This window comes from Cebus imitator, unplaced genomic scaffold, assembly GCF_001604975.1.
Source record: "Cebus imitator isolate Cc_AM_T3 unplaced genomic scaffold, Cebus_imitator-1.0 Scaffold90, whole genome shotgun sequence".
Lineage (NCBI taxonomy): Eukaryota > Metazoa > Chordata > Mammalia > Primates > Cebidae > Cebus > Cebus imitator.
The window spans coordinates 106,609-123,207 of NW_016107405.1; the positions used below are offsets into that span (position 1 = coordinate 106,609).

General features: G+C 37.7%; 1 protein-coding gene across 1 annotated transcript in view; it reads right to left on the minus strand.

The window, feature by feature from the left end:
* The window catches only part of DOCK4 (dedicator of cytokinesis 4), a 402,523-nt gene that overhangs the window by 103,735 nt on the left and 282,189 nt on the right, over positions 1-16,599 (minus strand). Inside the window, exon 13 of the mRNA XM_017535020.2 lies at positions 2,805-2,930. Coding sequence (XP_017390509.1) covers positions 2,805-2,930 — 126 coding nt within the window. The remainder of the gene's footprint in view (positions 1-2,804; positions 2,931-16,599) is intronic.

Sequence of the window (16,599 nt, forward strand, 5' to 3'; positions counted from 1 at the left end):
GCAACCTCCGCCTCCTGGGTTCAGGCAATTCTCCTGCCTCAGCCTCCTGAGTAGCTGGGATTACAGGCACACACCACCATGCCCAGCTAATTTTTTGTATTTTTAGAAGAGACGAGGTTTCACCATGTTGACCAGGATAGTCTCGATCTCTTGACCTCGTGATCCACCCGCCTCGGCCTCCCAAAGTGCTGGGATTACAGGCGTGAGCCACCGCGCCTGGCCTGGCTTTTAAACTTCTAAAGTTTTTAGAAGGCTATCCTCTCATAAAATTGTGACTTCCACAGAATTTTTAGAAATTAAAATTTTTAGAGCATAATATCCTTTTTTTTTTAAGATGGAGTTTCACTCTTGTTGTCCAGGCTGGAGTGTCGTAATCTTGGCTCACTGCAAATTCCGCCTCCCAGGTTCAAGCGATTCTCCCGCCTCGGCCTCCAGAGTAGCTAGGATTACAGGTGCGCACCACACACCTGGCTAATTTTTTGTATTTTTAGTAGAGACGGGGTTTCACCATGTTGGCCAGGCTGGTCTTGAACTCCTGACCTCAGGTGATCCACCTGCCTTGGCCTCCTGAAGTACTGGGATTACAAACATGAGCCACTGCACCAGGCCAGAAATTTCCTCTTAACATTGGAGGTAGGGGGCGCTGTGGCTCAAGCCAATCATCCCAGCATTTTGGGAGGCTAAAGCAGGAGAACAGCTTGAGCCCAGGGATTCAAGACCAGCCTGAGCAACATAGGGAGACCCCATCTTTACAAAAAAATTTTTTTTTTAATTAGCTAGGTGTGGTGCTGTGTGCTTGTATTCCCAGCTACTCAGGAGGCTGTGGTGGGAGGATCACTTGAGCCCAGGAGTTCGAGACTGCAGTGAGCAATGACTGCACCACCGCACGCCAACTTGGACAACAGAGTGAGACCTCATCTCTAAAAATAAAAACACAAATAAACAAAGAAACAAACATCAGAGGTACAGCCATGTTGAATATGACTGCATAGTTTTTCACTATTAAAGCAGGTACTTGCTATTACTGCAGTGGAGAACAAAGAGACTTGGGGGATGTGGGCCTAGAATTGGTGGCATTGAAGACCCTGCTCAGGTGTTACCTCCCCAGGAAATCTCAGCAAGACTCTTTCAACAAGATTCTATACCTCCTCTGTGCTCTCCGTGCCCCCTTCTCTAACCCCTTTCAGATTACAGCCTGTCTCTGCCTATGGACTGTAATCCCCCTCAAGGCACGAACAGGTCTTACTCTCACCATCTGCACTGCTAACACCTTGCTGGATCACGCCACGATCACCACTCACCTGGATTAGCTTAAAAAGCCTCCAGACTGGTCTCCCTGTTTCTCTGCTGCCCTCCCACATTCCCTCCAGGTATAATCTACACAGCGACCACAGTGATCCTGAGGCAATGGAAAGCAGTGTCACACCTCTGCTCCAAACCCTCTAGCTGCTTCTTTCCTCATTCTGAGTAAGAGCCAAAGTGTGAAGTGTGACCTACAAGGTCCCACATGACTTCCCTCTTCGAATCTCTACTCCCATCCCCAGTACTGTATTTTGATCAAGTTGGCCTCCTGTCCTTTCTCAAATAAGCCAGGCTTCTAGAGCCGCAGGACCAGTGCCCTTATTGTTGCTCTGCCTGGAATGCTCATATCTGTACGGCTTTCTCATGTCTCTTGGGTCTCTACCCTACAACTTTCTCACCTAAATTTCTTACCTACCTAAAATCTCCATCTTTCCACCCACTACCACCTAAGACGTCCCCTGGCCCTTTACCTACACTGGTTTTCGCCTTAGCATTCATCATCTTTGAACATACATGTTTTACTTACATATTTATTATCATTTTCCCTACTACAAAGTGCTATGAGTTTTTCTGTTGTGTTCAGTACTATATCCCCAGTATCTGGAAGAATAACTTTGAACACAGAAAGTGCTAAATATCTATTTGCAGAATGAATGAACTCATCTTTTAACTTTTGGTTCCTGACACAAAGTGTCAATTGATAATCAATGCCTGTCACTGACTAAATCAATTTTTGCTAAATATACATCCTTCCTCATCAGCAAATATACAATTCTTGCCCAATTCATAGGTTGTAGATGAACACACTCAGAAAACCCTAAATTTCCATAAGCATGTAAAGGGGTGTGGTTTTAAAATTTTATATTAGTGGAGAGATTAGGGCTGACCCACTCCCAGATGCATCAGTTTCCATAAATTTGCTATTCATTTCACAGTGTAAATCTCCTTAACCCATGTCTTTTCCACTTGTGGAGAATCTTTTCTGGGATGCCAATATAGATCTAAATCATTCACACAAACAGATCTAGAAAAGGTGTAGAAGTATACATAATATGTGCATATGGCTGCTTAATTACATATGGCTAACGAGTGTTCAATAAGCTTGAATCAAAATTTAGGATATCCTCTAAGCAACTTCACCAACATTTTCCATCAAGGGGTAAATATTTTCTGGACACTATCTCAGTTTTCTTTCTTCTGGTCATAATGAAACGTAGCCACGGCCCCCACAAGTTAACCACTTTAGTATAATCAGAATGTAAACATATTTTTGAGCTTCAAATCACTGACAAGAAAATTTATACAAAAGGAAACATGTAGAAATTAAACTAAAAAGGATATTTTAGAAAAAATTTTGTTCATTTACAGTCACATACCTCATTTCATTCTTCAGCATGGCCCATGAGAATGCTTCAAAGCCGGCAATTTGAAAAATTTATCAAATGTCAAAAACAAACAGTATACCCATATTTCATCATGTTGGTACATCCCAAGACACCTACCAGGCATAATAATATTTGAAAATCCCAGCTTCCTCGTTATGGATACTCCATGAGAAAATACGGATGAATATTCTCTTCTGATTTGTTCAATGTCTCCGTGCAATAGCTGTAAGGAAACTGCTAAACCTAAAACAAGTGAGAGATACCCAAGTTAAAAACAGAACAGAAATAGCATAAATAGAAACTGATAAGCTACAACAAGCCCAAATTTAGAGTTATCATGGTTTAAACTAAGGGTTAATATTCTGACAAAATCGACAGAATCTACATGAATCATATCTGAATAACACTTTTCCAACTTCAACATCTGAATTTGCCATTCATAAGGAGGTTCATAGGAAGTGGAGAAAATGAGCAGAACTCTAAGAGGAAGGCTGGCATCCAACCCCCAAATCTCTCCTCCAGCCCCAGTCTGGTGGAGCACGTCCCTGTACCAACATTCATTCCAGCGACAGACGAAGGTCACCTGGCCCTAAAATATACTGACGTCAAAACTGGAGGTTTTTTCTAAAAAAAATGAAAACCACTCTATAAGACCTATGAATGGCTGCTTATAAAATATCAAAAGCATAAACATAAATCCGAAGACATATTAATTTAAGGATTTGAAGGATATTGATAGAGATTTTCTCAAAACATAATAAAGTTGATGACAATGAAACCCATATTAATAATATATACAGTAGAAATTTATGATGACATTATTTTCTAGTGAGGAGAATTTAACAGGATACAGGACACTTTGACAAACAAAAGGGAATTTAGTAAAGTGGAGAAAATTATTATTGTTACTCCAATTATAGTGACACATTACCATAGTGGGATACACAAAAGATGCATAACACTTTTTATCATATATTATTTTCTCAATTCCCAGGCAAGAAGTAAAAAGAAAATTAATGTCATATCATTGTGAATATGTCTGTATACATATTCCAAAGATAGTGCTTCCCTTTCAGCTTTTTAATGCCTTCTTCCTTTATCTTCCTATGTTTTAATATTTTAAGATATCCAATTTATTTCATTAATTTCTTATTTCCATGGGTTTTGCGGGAACAGGTGGTATCAGGTTACATGAGTAAGTTCTATAATGGTGATTTGTGAGATTCCGGTGCACTTATCACCTGAACCCAATTTGTAGTCTTTTATCCCTCACCCTACTCCCACCCTTTCCCCCTGTGTTTTTTTTTTTTTTTTTTTTTTTTNTCTTTTTCTTTTTTCTTTTTGTGTGAGATGGAGTCTCAGTGTGTTGCCAATCTGGAGTGCAGTGGTGCGATCTCAGCTCACTGCAACCTCTGCTTCCCGGGTTCAAGCGAGTCTCCTGCCTCAGCCTCCCAAGTTGCTGGGACTACAGGCACGTGCCGCCACACCCAGTTAATCTGTTTGTTTAGCAGAGACGGGTATCACCATGTTGGCTAGGATGGTCTCGATCTCTTGACCTACTGATCCGCCTGCCTCAGCCTCCCAAAGTCCTGGAATTACAGGTGTGAGCCACCGTGCCTGGCTTCTATGTGATAAAATAAGAAGGACAAAAATATCTCCCATCTATATTTACTATATTAGTAATAGAAAATGAAACCAGTGAAAGGTGACTTAGTTTTAAAAACATTCAGTCATCATTAACCTAAAGTCGATTTAAAGATAAATTTGCTTAGTGGAGTCAAGATGATAAATCTACATCGTTAGATTTAGATCCTCTATCTACGTCATTACTTATCACCACCTTTCTCTCAATAATGCACAAATCACACAAGTTATATTCCCAATAATGACTTAGAGTATTATAATGCTGTATAAGAACAAAGGTGTGAAAAAGAGATCATGCTGTGATGAAAAAAAAATGCAAAGCTTATTTGTCCCATATCTAGAGGAAGAGCTTCCCTTTTACTCTCTTTCAATAATAGAGCAAACAAACAATAACAATTAAAGGAGCATTTTGTTTGTTGGTTTGCTTGTTTTTCAATAGAGTGGTTAAAATGTCAGGAAAATTTGTAAACAAAAAATAAAAAAAGAAGGAAAGAGAAAAGAAAAGGCTTTAGGCTCAGAGAGAAACTGCAGTCTCTCCTGAGGCCCAAATCAGAGCCAGATGAGGGGTAATAAGGAGAAAGAAAAGAGAAGGAGGGCAGGGATATAACAACATGATCGTGTCCTCACACTTTCCAGTCTGTGCACTAACAGAATGTCTCCAAGAGCTGTCGTGAGAAATACATTAAGTCTGGCACATCCTGAGAACTTCAAATCTGCATCCCAGTTTAACCTAACTACCCCTTATCTCCCTCTCCAGCCCCACCCCATTCAGTTTGAGTGAGGTGACTGACAATAAAATGGAGAGTGTCTGTCTTTCCATGGCCATGTGAATTGAAAAAGGCGAGAATAAGCCATCTGGATGATTTGATGGAGACAACTATTATCAGTGAAGCTTTCAGACACTTTATGTGATACTACTGGAGCCTTTTAAAACCTAGAGGCAAGAGAACGAAGACAAACGAACATGTGTTATGATCCATCTGTCCCAGCAGCTATTCTTCCTGACTCACACTCTACCCCCACCTAATCACTGGTGTCTCTGTTCTCCTCCCACTTCTGTCCTTTTGCCTTCAAAATACTCACCCACATCACTGCCATCATCATTAGCATCACCAGGATCTGGTCTTTGTAGAAGACCAGTTTTTGCCAGACATAGTACATAATAACAGTTCTTCCTTCTGGGGAAAACACTGTTCAAATCCTGATGTACTATATCAGCAATGATTTCCAGTAGAGAATAAGATGAATTTAACAAAATTCTTAAGATCCTGTAAGTTTTGCAAGTGAAGATCATTTTACTGGGACTTCTCAATGAATGATCTGATCAGAGACATTATGTGGTATATATAAAGGAAGAAGAGAAAAGGACTCGACAGTAATGAAAAAACAAAGAGATCATGCTATTTACAAAAGAAGCTGGAGAGAGGACAACTGACCAAGATTCTTATTTTGCCCTATAGAAGACAGCATTCATGTAACCGGCAGTGACTTAAAAAAACAAACAAACAAACAAACAAACAAAAAAAAACACATAAGCTGAATACTATACAGAGAACAAGACAAGGAGAAGAGAAAAGAAAATTGTTGGGTCAGAGAGAAGGTGAATCCTGAAGAAAATTAATGAAGACAGGAAAAGGAGAAAAAAATGTTTTAGAAAAACACATAGATGGAGGGAGAGTATTAATAAACAGAAATACATCAGTGTTCTCTAGACAGCAAGCGCCACAGAGGGGAGAGAGTGCAAAAGGACAGAGAGGGCCTATTTAGGAGACAGTCAACAGAGAGGAGTTAGTCAGTGGATAAGGGAAGGGAACGGGAAAATGACAGGACAAACAGACAAAACAGTATGGGGGAAAAGAAAAAGCAGGCATTTCAGAACAGGATGCATACTAAAATTCTGATAGCTATGGTAGTTTTCAACCTGAAGGTTTAGAGCAATATAGATTAAAGCCCTCAATGTCATTACGTCCTTTGACTAGCCAAGTGATGATAACGGGGGTTGTGGGGGAGGGCAGTTATTGCCATTTGGAGATTCCCTAATTTCTCCAGAATGAAGAATTCACAGACATCAAGAATTACGAAAGTTAACTGGACACAGCGTTTGACCATAATATATCTGGTTCTGCCCAAATTATCAACTCTTTCTACAAAGAAACCACAACACACAACTAAGAAACATCAAACAGTGGGTGCACGAAGAAAAAATATGATTCTGAGAGTGAGTTCACAGGGACCAGCCCACAAACAGCCATTGCAATTCCATTTATTTCCAATCAAGGAAACTCCAGATCCTATTTTTACAGTGGTCCTTAATTATCCTGACCACAACCAAGAGGCTGGATAAATGAGCCACCAGAACAGTAAGAACTAACATAATGAAGACTGAGAAACTACTCATCACTACAGAGGAAAGACACAGTAAATATTTACACATTTCTCCTAAAAATGTAGAACTCATAGAAGCAGAGAGTGGAATGATGGTTGCCAGGGATTGGAGAGGGTGGGGGATGTGGGGTTTGGGGAGAATAAACCAGGAGATTTTGGTCACAGGAGACGAAGTTTCAGTTGGACAAGATGAAGAAGTTCTAGAGAGCTATTGTATAGCATGGTGATGTAGTTAATAATAATATACTCTATATCTGACAATTGCTAAGAGAGTGGATCTTAAATGTTCTCACTGCTATAAAATACATGAGGGTGATACGTAAATAAGCTTGATTTAATCATTTAGCAGTGTATAAATATATCAAAACGTCACATTGTACACCATAAATCTGTAAAATTTTTAATTATCAATTATACCTTATTTAAGCTGGGACAAAAAAGACAAATATTTACACATTCCAATTATCTGAGGATTAGCCGTCTTTTCATGGTCTGTTGTTTATGATATAGGGCATGTTTGGAGAAGAATAATTCTTTTCCATTTTTTTCTTATCATCCTCCTTCAGTGTCCTGGCTTTACCTGCTATGTGAGGTAATTTCTTAAATTTTATCTGCACACCTCACCTTATAGTTGCCACAGTTGAAAATGCACACTCCAAGCAGCAGTAACTTACCGCTTGAGAGGAGGGTGGAAAGTGGGATTTATGGATGTATATAGAATAGTGTTCCTACTCCCAAGAAACTGATAATCTAACAATGAAAGTAAGAAATATATATATTACATATATTATAAATATATAATATATGTAATATATATATTATATATAATATATATAATATATATTATAAATATATATAATAATATATATAGAGAGAGAGAGAAAGAGAGAAAGAGAGAGAGACAGAGAGAGGATATAAAACAGAATGGATCATGGGTATGACAGGAGTATTAAAATAAGAAAAAAGTATCACAGAATTTGAAAGTGTAGGGAATAATTTATGACAACTTGTAAAATTAGATAAAATTTTAAAATTAGGTGCCATTTTAATTTCATAAAATTGAACCTAATTTTATTTATGTAAATAATGTTTTTAAATCACTTTTTTTTTTTAGCCCTTAATATAAGTGCCCAAAATGAAATTGCCATGGGAGAAATGTTCCCCTCATTGGAAGAAACATAATCACTAAAGTGAACTTTCACATCAGCCTAGATGTTCAAGCAGTAAGTTTGAACATGATAAATACTTAACATTTAATTTTAAACAAAAGGTATAGTCATTAATCTGAAGTCTGCCATAAAACAACATATGATTCATGATTAAGTTCAGCCTACAGAGTAGTAGTAGACGAAAGAAAGGCTTGGTATCTCTTAAGCCAAATGTGGCTGAGTACTTGAAGCTCTAATTTCATGAGAATTGAAGCTCATTCAGTCTACACGTTGACTCCTTTTAAATTCATGAAATTCTTCAATTTTAGGTATAAAATGGAAAGCACAGCATGATTTATAAGTAGCAGCTGAAATTAATTTTAGAATACATCAGCCATTTTGCCACTAATAAACCACTTTTGGCTATGAATGCACAGCCATGCAAAAATGGAAAATTGTGATAAATATATTTGATATATACATGTTGTTATGAAGTGTGCAGTTTAAGAATTATATCATATGGTTGCAAGCAACTGTCTCAATGTCAACCTCTCTATGCTTTGGTTTCCACATCTGTAAAATAAAGATATGACACCAATTCCATAATATACTTTAGGTTGCCGGGCGCGGTGGCTCAAGCCTGTAATCCCAGCACTGTGGGAGGCCGAGGCGGGTGGATCACGAGGTCAAGAGATCGAGACCATCCTGGTCAACATGGTGAAACCCCGTCTCTACTAAAAATACAAAAAATTAGCTGGGCATGGTGGCGCATGCCTGTAATCCCAGCTACTCAGGAGGCTGGGGCAGGAGAATTGCCTGAACCCGGGAGGCGGAGGTTGCGGTGAGCCGAGATCGCGCCATTGCACTCCAGCCTGGGTAACAAGAGTGAAACTCCGTCTCAAAAAAAAAAAAAAAAAAAAAAAAAAATACTTTAGGTAATGCTTAGCACAAAGGAAGTGCTCAAAAACGTCAGCTGCTACTGCTACAACTGCCACCGCCACCACTATCATTATATATACCATTGTTTCTGGTGTTATTCCTCCCTGAGTATCAACAAATTAGCTTCCATCAAAAAACGGACAAAGTCCCCTTAGCATCATATACAAATAAAAATATTCCTTTTAATAGTTGTGCCCACCTACCACCAGGTAAATCCAAGTATTGTAATTAGGTTCTACAAACGTTACAAAGGCAAATCTGTCTGTATATTGAGAACAATCCTCTAATATGGGAGACTTGACAAAGACATAATTGATACATACAAATAGATGATATGCACAATTAGACATATATGAAGGTGGTAAAATTCTTAATGGTGTGGGGATTACAGCGTTGTCCTCAGATACTAATAAGCCAAAGCTCTGAACAAGTGGCAAATTCTAAAATATCTTTTAGAAGATACTTAGCATGTAATTTAGTCAGAAGGAGAGGTTATATTGCTATTTTTTTTTCAAATATCATGATTTTTAATTGTTTCTTGTTTTTTTTTTTTTCTTTCTTATTTCTACTCTCTAAAGGGATTGAGCTTTCTTATTCCCTTATTTACCTCTCTACAGTTCTGGAAATTATACATACTATTTCTATTCTTTAAAAGTTTAATGTAAGTAATTGACTTAAAGACTAAATTTAATCAATAGCTCTACTCTCTTCTGGAACAATTCTGGGAACTTGGATCTTTTAAACTATGATGATGATTTTATATGTGTGTATGTATGTATGTATGTATGTGTGTGTGTGTGTATAAATGTGAGATGGTGTCTCACTCTGTGACCAGGCTGGAGTGCAGTGGTGCCATCTCGGCTCATTGCAACCTCTGCCTCACAGGTTCAAGTGATTGTCCCGCCTCAGTCTCCTGAGTAGTTGGGACTACATATGTGCGCCACCAGGCCCAGCTAATTTTTGTATTTTTACTAGAGACGTGGTTTCACCATCTTGGCCAGGATGGTCTGAATTTCTTGACCTTGTGATCTGCCTGTCTGGGCCTCCCAAAGTGCTGGGGTTATAGGGGTGAGCCACGGCACCCAGCCAATGATGATATATTTTTAAATTGTTGCTATTCGCAGTCAGTGCTTAAGTAGGTTTATCCTGACATTTGCCATTCTCTTTGTACACACTTGCTTCTTACATTTCTTTCCTTCTGGGTTCAGTTCTTTACTCCTGATGATCAACTTTTACTAGTTGATTCAGTGAATGTGAATGTAAACTCTCCAAGTCTTTATCTGACATTTTATTTTATTCCCCCTTTTAAATATAGTAGGCTCTTTGTTCTGTGGGGTTCTGCATCTGTGGATTCAACCAGCTGGGTGTCAAAAATATTTGGAAAAATCAAATCAATAAAAAATAACAATATAACAGTAACAACAAAAACCAATACAGTATAACAATCATTCACATACCATTTACATTGCATTAGGTATTACACGTAATCTAGAGATAACGTAAAGTATATGAGAGGATATGCATAGGTTATATGTAAATAGTATTTGCCATTTTACATAAGGAACTTCAGTATCTGCAAATTTTGGTATCCTAAGAGGTCCTCAAACCAGTTTCCCATGGATACCAAGCAACGACTGTCATAGTTTGCCAAGTAAAGAATTCAAAATTGACCATTTGCTCCCAGCAGTTTTAAGATATTATTCCATAATGTTCTGACCTCTGAAACTGCTGCTAAGATTATTATTTCTTTTTAGGTAAGCCGTATTTTTTCTCTGGTTTCTAGTTTTGTCTTTGATGTTCTGCAGTTTCATCATAATTGATCTAGATATGCTATTCATTTTATTTCTCCTGCTTATAAACTTTGCTTCTTTTATCTGGACATTTTATCCTCTGCAAAAGTTATTTAATTTAGCTAGATAGAACTTTAATTTATCCTACTTATAACGTTTTTTTTTCTTTTATCTGCACATTTTATCCACTGCAAAAGTTCTACAAATTGTCAACCTTTCCAAATATTGCAGCTTACCCATGTACTTTATTTGTTCCTTCTGGAATTCCTACTAGATGTATGCTGGTCTTTTCATTCAATCATTTATTGCTCTTAAATATTTATTCAGGTTATTCCATTGCATTTACCCCTTGGGTAGTATTCTGGCTAAAATTTTAAGTTATAACTTGAGTTTATTAATTCATTTTCAGCTATACTTGTTTGCTATTTAAGTAGTCCACTGATTTCTTATTTTAATAACATATTTTTAAAGAATTTTAGAAATTCTATTTACTTCTCTTTAACCACTAGAATTTAAACACAAAGGGGACAAAGATTTTTCATTGTTAAAAACTGTATACCAGTGCCTCAAGTAATGCTGGAATGTATACACTCAATATTCTTTCAATGTATGGGTTTAAAAGCCTCTTTTCAGGCCAGGTGCGGTGGCTCATACCTGTAATTCCAGCATTTTGGGAGGCTGAGGTGCGTGGATCACCTGAGGTCAGGAGTTCAAAACTACCTTGGCCAACATGGTAAAACCCCATCTCTACTAAAAAATACAAAAAAACTAGCCAGGCATGGTGGCAGGCTCCTGTAATCCCAGCTACTTGGGAGGATGAGGCAGGAGCACTGCTTGAACCTGGGAGGCGGAGGTTGCAGTGAGCCGAGATCATGCCACTGTACTCCAGGTGGGCACCACAGCAAGATTCCACCTCAAAAAAAAAAAATCTCTTTTCATTTTTTCATGATGTTTTCTTCTTCATTAGGAATCTCTTTTGCTACCTCTTTTCCTGATAGTTTATTATATAAAATTCCAAAAGATCATGATTTTCATTTGTTGCATTTGCTTACTCTGCCTCATTGATTGTTAACTGTTAACATTTTATCACAACTCATCTTTAGCGGGTGTTGTTATTTCACAGGAATCCCATGCATCATAGGTGTGGAAGCAACAATATGGAGTGGGTTATACATTTACTTTTTTAGGCTATACAACTGACACCAAGCCTTTTTCTTTTCTTTCTTTCTTTTTTTTTTTTTTTTTGCATTGAATTTCATGGCTATGGATTTTTCCCAACTACTGAGTTAATATAAATTCATACTAATAATATAAGCATAGAGTTTTGATGTCTCATGGCAGAAGCATTCACCTCATCATCTTCAAAAATAAAGAACAGCTCTTTCAGGCTTCATATTAGAGGACTGACTTCTAGGTGCCCCTTGTACAGACCCAGGCGATGTCTCACCTTCCATGGAAAATTTAAAACTTAAACCTCAAAGTGTCAAGTCCTATATTAATGCTCCACTCCATTCTCCTTCCTTATCAGCGTATCTACCTGAATGTTATTTTTCCAGTTTTGACTCCATCTTTACGTCTAGCAAGAGGATTTCCCTTTACTTAAACTTTAATTCTCTATTCTTACCACCTCTTGGTTGTAATTTATCCAGCATATTTATATGCTTTTATTGGAGAGGGAGGTTACAACAATTGAACCTACTATGTTTCAGAAAGGTGGCTTATTCTAAAATCCTTGAAATCCCTATTGTCCTCCAGTAACACAAGTGGTCCAGGAGGAAAATGTAATATAGTGTGCCTTTAGCTGAGTTGTAATTGTAAATAAGTAATCAACCAAGCAAAAAAATAATTATGTAGTATTTAAGAAATATCAATCTCACCAATATTTAATTCAAAAACTGTTCTCTGCCAAAAAAATTTTAAAGTAAAGTGGAAAATAAGACAATTCAAAAGTACTTAACACTGTATGATTGATTTTTATTCTTTTTCATTCTCTTGAGTTTCGATATAAATACAGAAGAAAAATGACAGGATATTAAAATGTATATCTGAGCTAAGAATAGATGTGCTAATAGTATAGTAAAGCTTACACAAGAGGGGTATCTAAAGATCACATTACAAACCAGAAATAATAGCAAACAAGTCCCTAAATTGAACTATGGGGTTAGGAAAGGAAGAATATAGTCAGCACATATATATTGAGCCTTATTTACTTCCTCAATTAGAAGTTTAATGAAGTTTGATGACTAAACTGAAATGGCCTTCTCTCTGCATTTTAATATATGCATATGATAAGAAAAGACCAGAAAGTTGCTTCATTTTACTTTTTCTCAAAATAAAGTCAAATAGCCCTAAATTATACATTTCATCTCAGTACAGCCAAGATACTCAAAAGCTTATAGAAACTCATTCTAAAAAATGGACCTCGTTGAACAAGACTTGATAGTGGCACAGAGAAAGATTTAGCAGGATACATATCATGAATAATTTTTATAGCCTAGGTGAGAAATGATGAGGGACTAAAGTTAATGTCACAAATTATTATAGAAGGTGATCATTAACCTCAGCAGGTTACCTTGAGCACATAGAGCTTGTGGAAGTAAAGCCACATTTAAAACCACACAGTCTCTTCCACTCAATCCCCAAACAATTTCCTCCTCAATTTTCTAGTTGTATTAATTAATTCCACAATTCTGAATCTTCAGGTTCTAGATCTAAAAATCTGAATTTTATCTGTTCTAGGTTGGGTTTTCTTCCAGAATGACACCAAGCCCCTTTTAATTTTGGCGAAACAGCAAAATTCATAATAAAACTCATATTCTCCCTTAATATCCCACTTCTAAGGCTTTATTTTAAAAACATATTCCGAAATATGAGCGACATTCCCCACGATTATGTATAAATGTGAAAAATTTGAAAGCACTTGAGAGTCCAACAATTAGGATTGGATAAGTAAATGAGGGCCTTAGACTTCAAAGCTAGGAAATATTATGTAACCTCTTTAGGATTAAGTATGATATTTTTCATCTTCTGTTTTCCTCTTTGATTTGGCACTAGAAAATTACAGAAACAAACTGGAGGTATACATCTTATAACATTTTTATTCACTCAATTGTGAAACCAATATTGAGTGATTACTAATCATTAAATATTGGGCATTTTAAAGTTTAACTAGATTTAAAAATGTAAAAGCACATGTATATGTTAAATAATTCAAATTGTATAAAAGGTCTTATTACAGCAGAAAAGGTATTCCTGTACCCCAATTCCTGGGTTTTGTCTTCTTGTTTACTATTTCTCGTGTATTCTACGAGAATTTTCTTCCTTTTAATTGTTATAACTGTTAAAGTAAATAAAGCAAAGACTGAGGTAAAAATAATAAAGGATAATTGATTATAGAAGAATTTAACATTTAAGCTTAGAGGAAGAAGAGAGGGCAACACAAAAAATGAAGAGAGAATGCTTTATGCAGAAAGATGCTCAAGTGCCAAAGTTCTGCAACAGGCAAGAGCCTGGGGTGACTGAGAAAACAGAAAGTGGCCAGTGTGTCTGAAGCAGAGTCAAGTGCTTCAGACTTGTGGAGGTGGAAATACAGTCAACAGTTATGGAGGCCATGATAAATGATTCCTATTCTAAGTGTAATGAGAAGCTCCTGGAGAATTTTAAGTAAAGGAAATATAACCCAATTTGTGTGTTAAGAAAGTATTCTTGGCCGGGCGCGGTGGCTCAAGCCTGTAATCCCAGCACTTTGGGAGGCCGAGGCGGGTGGATCACGAGGTCAAGAGATCGAGACCATCCTGGTCAACATGGTGAAACCCTGTCTCTACTAAAAATACAAAAAATCAGCTGGGCATGGTGGTGCGTGCCTGTAATCCCAGTGATTCAGGAGACTGGGGCAGGAGAATTGCCTGAACCCAGGAGGCGGAGGTTGCGGTGAGCCGAGATCGCGCCATTGCACTCCAACCTGGGTAACAAGAGCGAAACTCCGTCTCAAAAAAAAAAAAAAAAAAAAAAAAGAAAGTATTCTTGGTGTTGCCAGGAAAATGGGAGTGGAAAGGTGATACAGTTTGAATCTGTGTCCCTGCCCAAATCTCATGTTGAATTGGAATCCCCAGAGTTGGAGAAGGGGCCTGGTAGGAGGTGACTGTAACATGAGAGCAGACATCCCCCTTACTGTTCTTGTGATAGTGAGTGAGCTCTCAGGAGATCTGGTTGTTTCCAAGTGTGCGGCACCTTCCTCCTCACTCTCGTCCTCCTTCTCTGGCCATGTAAGGCTTGCTTGCTTCCACTTTGCCTTCCACCATGATTGTAAGTTTCCTGAGGCCTCCCCCAAGCCATGTTTCTTGTACAGCCTGTGGATCTGTGAGTCAATTAAATCTCTTTTCTTTATAAATGACCCAGTCTCGCGTAGTTCTTTATAACAATGCAAGAAGAGACTAATACAGAAGGGGAAGAGTAGAACTGGTGAGTCCAGTTAATGGTTACTGCAGACAGAAAGGCAAGAGATAACAGAGGCTCACACTAACATGGATGCAACAGAGCTGAGAAAAAGTGGTAAAATAGCCATGTACTATTGTACATGGAGGCTAAGGTGGGAGGACTGCTTAAGGCCAGTCCAAGAACAACCTAGCCAACAGAGTGAGTCCCCATTTCATTTTTTAAAATAAATAAATAAGAAAAATAATATATTTTAAAATCTAAAAGGAAATATGATTTTCATCAATAATGGTTGTTCCATTGGAGCATGTTGGTGCAGCTCTTCACACGGCCATTCTGTTGTGAACTCTCAAAACACTGTTTCTTGACAGTGCTTACACATTTTGTATGTGTTTGGGAGATGAGGGCTAAGACTGAAACACAATTTTTGAAATTTCTAAACTTGTACTACAAAATTACTAACATCAAGAGGTATTAGCAAAACTTCCTAAAGATGATAATACCAGGTTCTTTCCAAAATCACTTTCAGTAAAACCTGTTCATTTCTGAAATACCTAGGGCCTCGATGTTACTAGAACACAAATTTTACATCTATTCCCTCCTATTTGCTTGATTTACAGAATTAATCATCTAAGTTTGCTTTGTGCATTAGAATGTTATGTGTTATATCTATAATTAAGATAATTGGCTTTTTCAGTAAATAATATCCTATTTAGAGTTCAACTCAAAGTCAGTGAAAACTTTACAGGAGCACATCCTAGCTACACCAAGCAGTAAAATCCTGGCTGATTAAGATGAGGTATTTACACTGGGAGGTCAGGGACAGGCTCTGAACGTTTCTGAAGCAGAGGAAAGCAAGAAGAAGGAAAGTCGAATTTCTAGAAAGTGTGGTGTCAAGTAAGACAAGACAAGGATATTAGGAAGAGACTGGTGTGTACAAATGAGCCAGGTTAGATGGAGAAATCAAGATGCAGATGGGAAAATGCGAGCTGTGAGCATTACCAGAGGCCTGCTTAAAAATGTGTTAATTACATGATGAAAGGGGCCTCTACACAGTAGGACCAAAGTATTCAAATTATAGCTGTCCTTTAACACTGTCATCTTGCAGAGCTAGAAACTTACACTATTAATGTTACCACTGCTCAAATTTGGGATGTGTCTCCTCTTTCAGATATACTTTCAAAGCCAATTTAAAATGAAAATAAAGAAAAAAGAAGGCCGGGCGTGGTGGCTCACATCTGTAATCCTAGCACTTTAGGAGGCTGAGGTGGGTGGATCACAAGGTCAGGAGATGGAGACTGTTCTCACCAACATGGGGAAACCCTGCCTTTACTAAAATTAAGAAAAAAAAAATTAGCCAGGCATGGTGGTGCGCACCTGTAGTCACAGCTACTTGGGAGGCTGAAGCAGGGGAATTGCTTGAACTCAGGAGGCAGAGGTTGCAGTGAGCTGGAATTGCACCACTGCACTCCAGCCTGGCAACAGAGCGATACTCTATCTCAAAAACAAACAGATAAAAAGCAACGTCAATGTGAGAAATATCTACATTAATAATAATAAAAATAAAATATT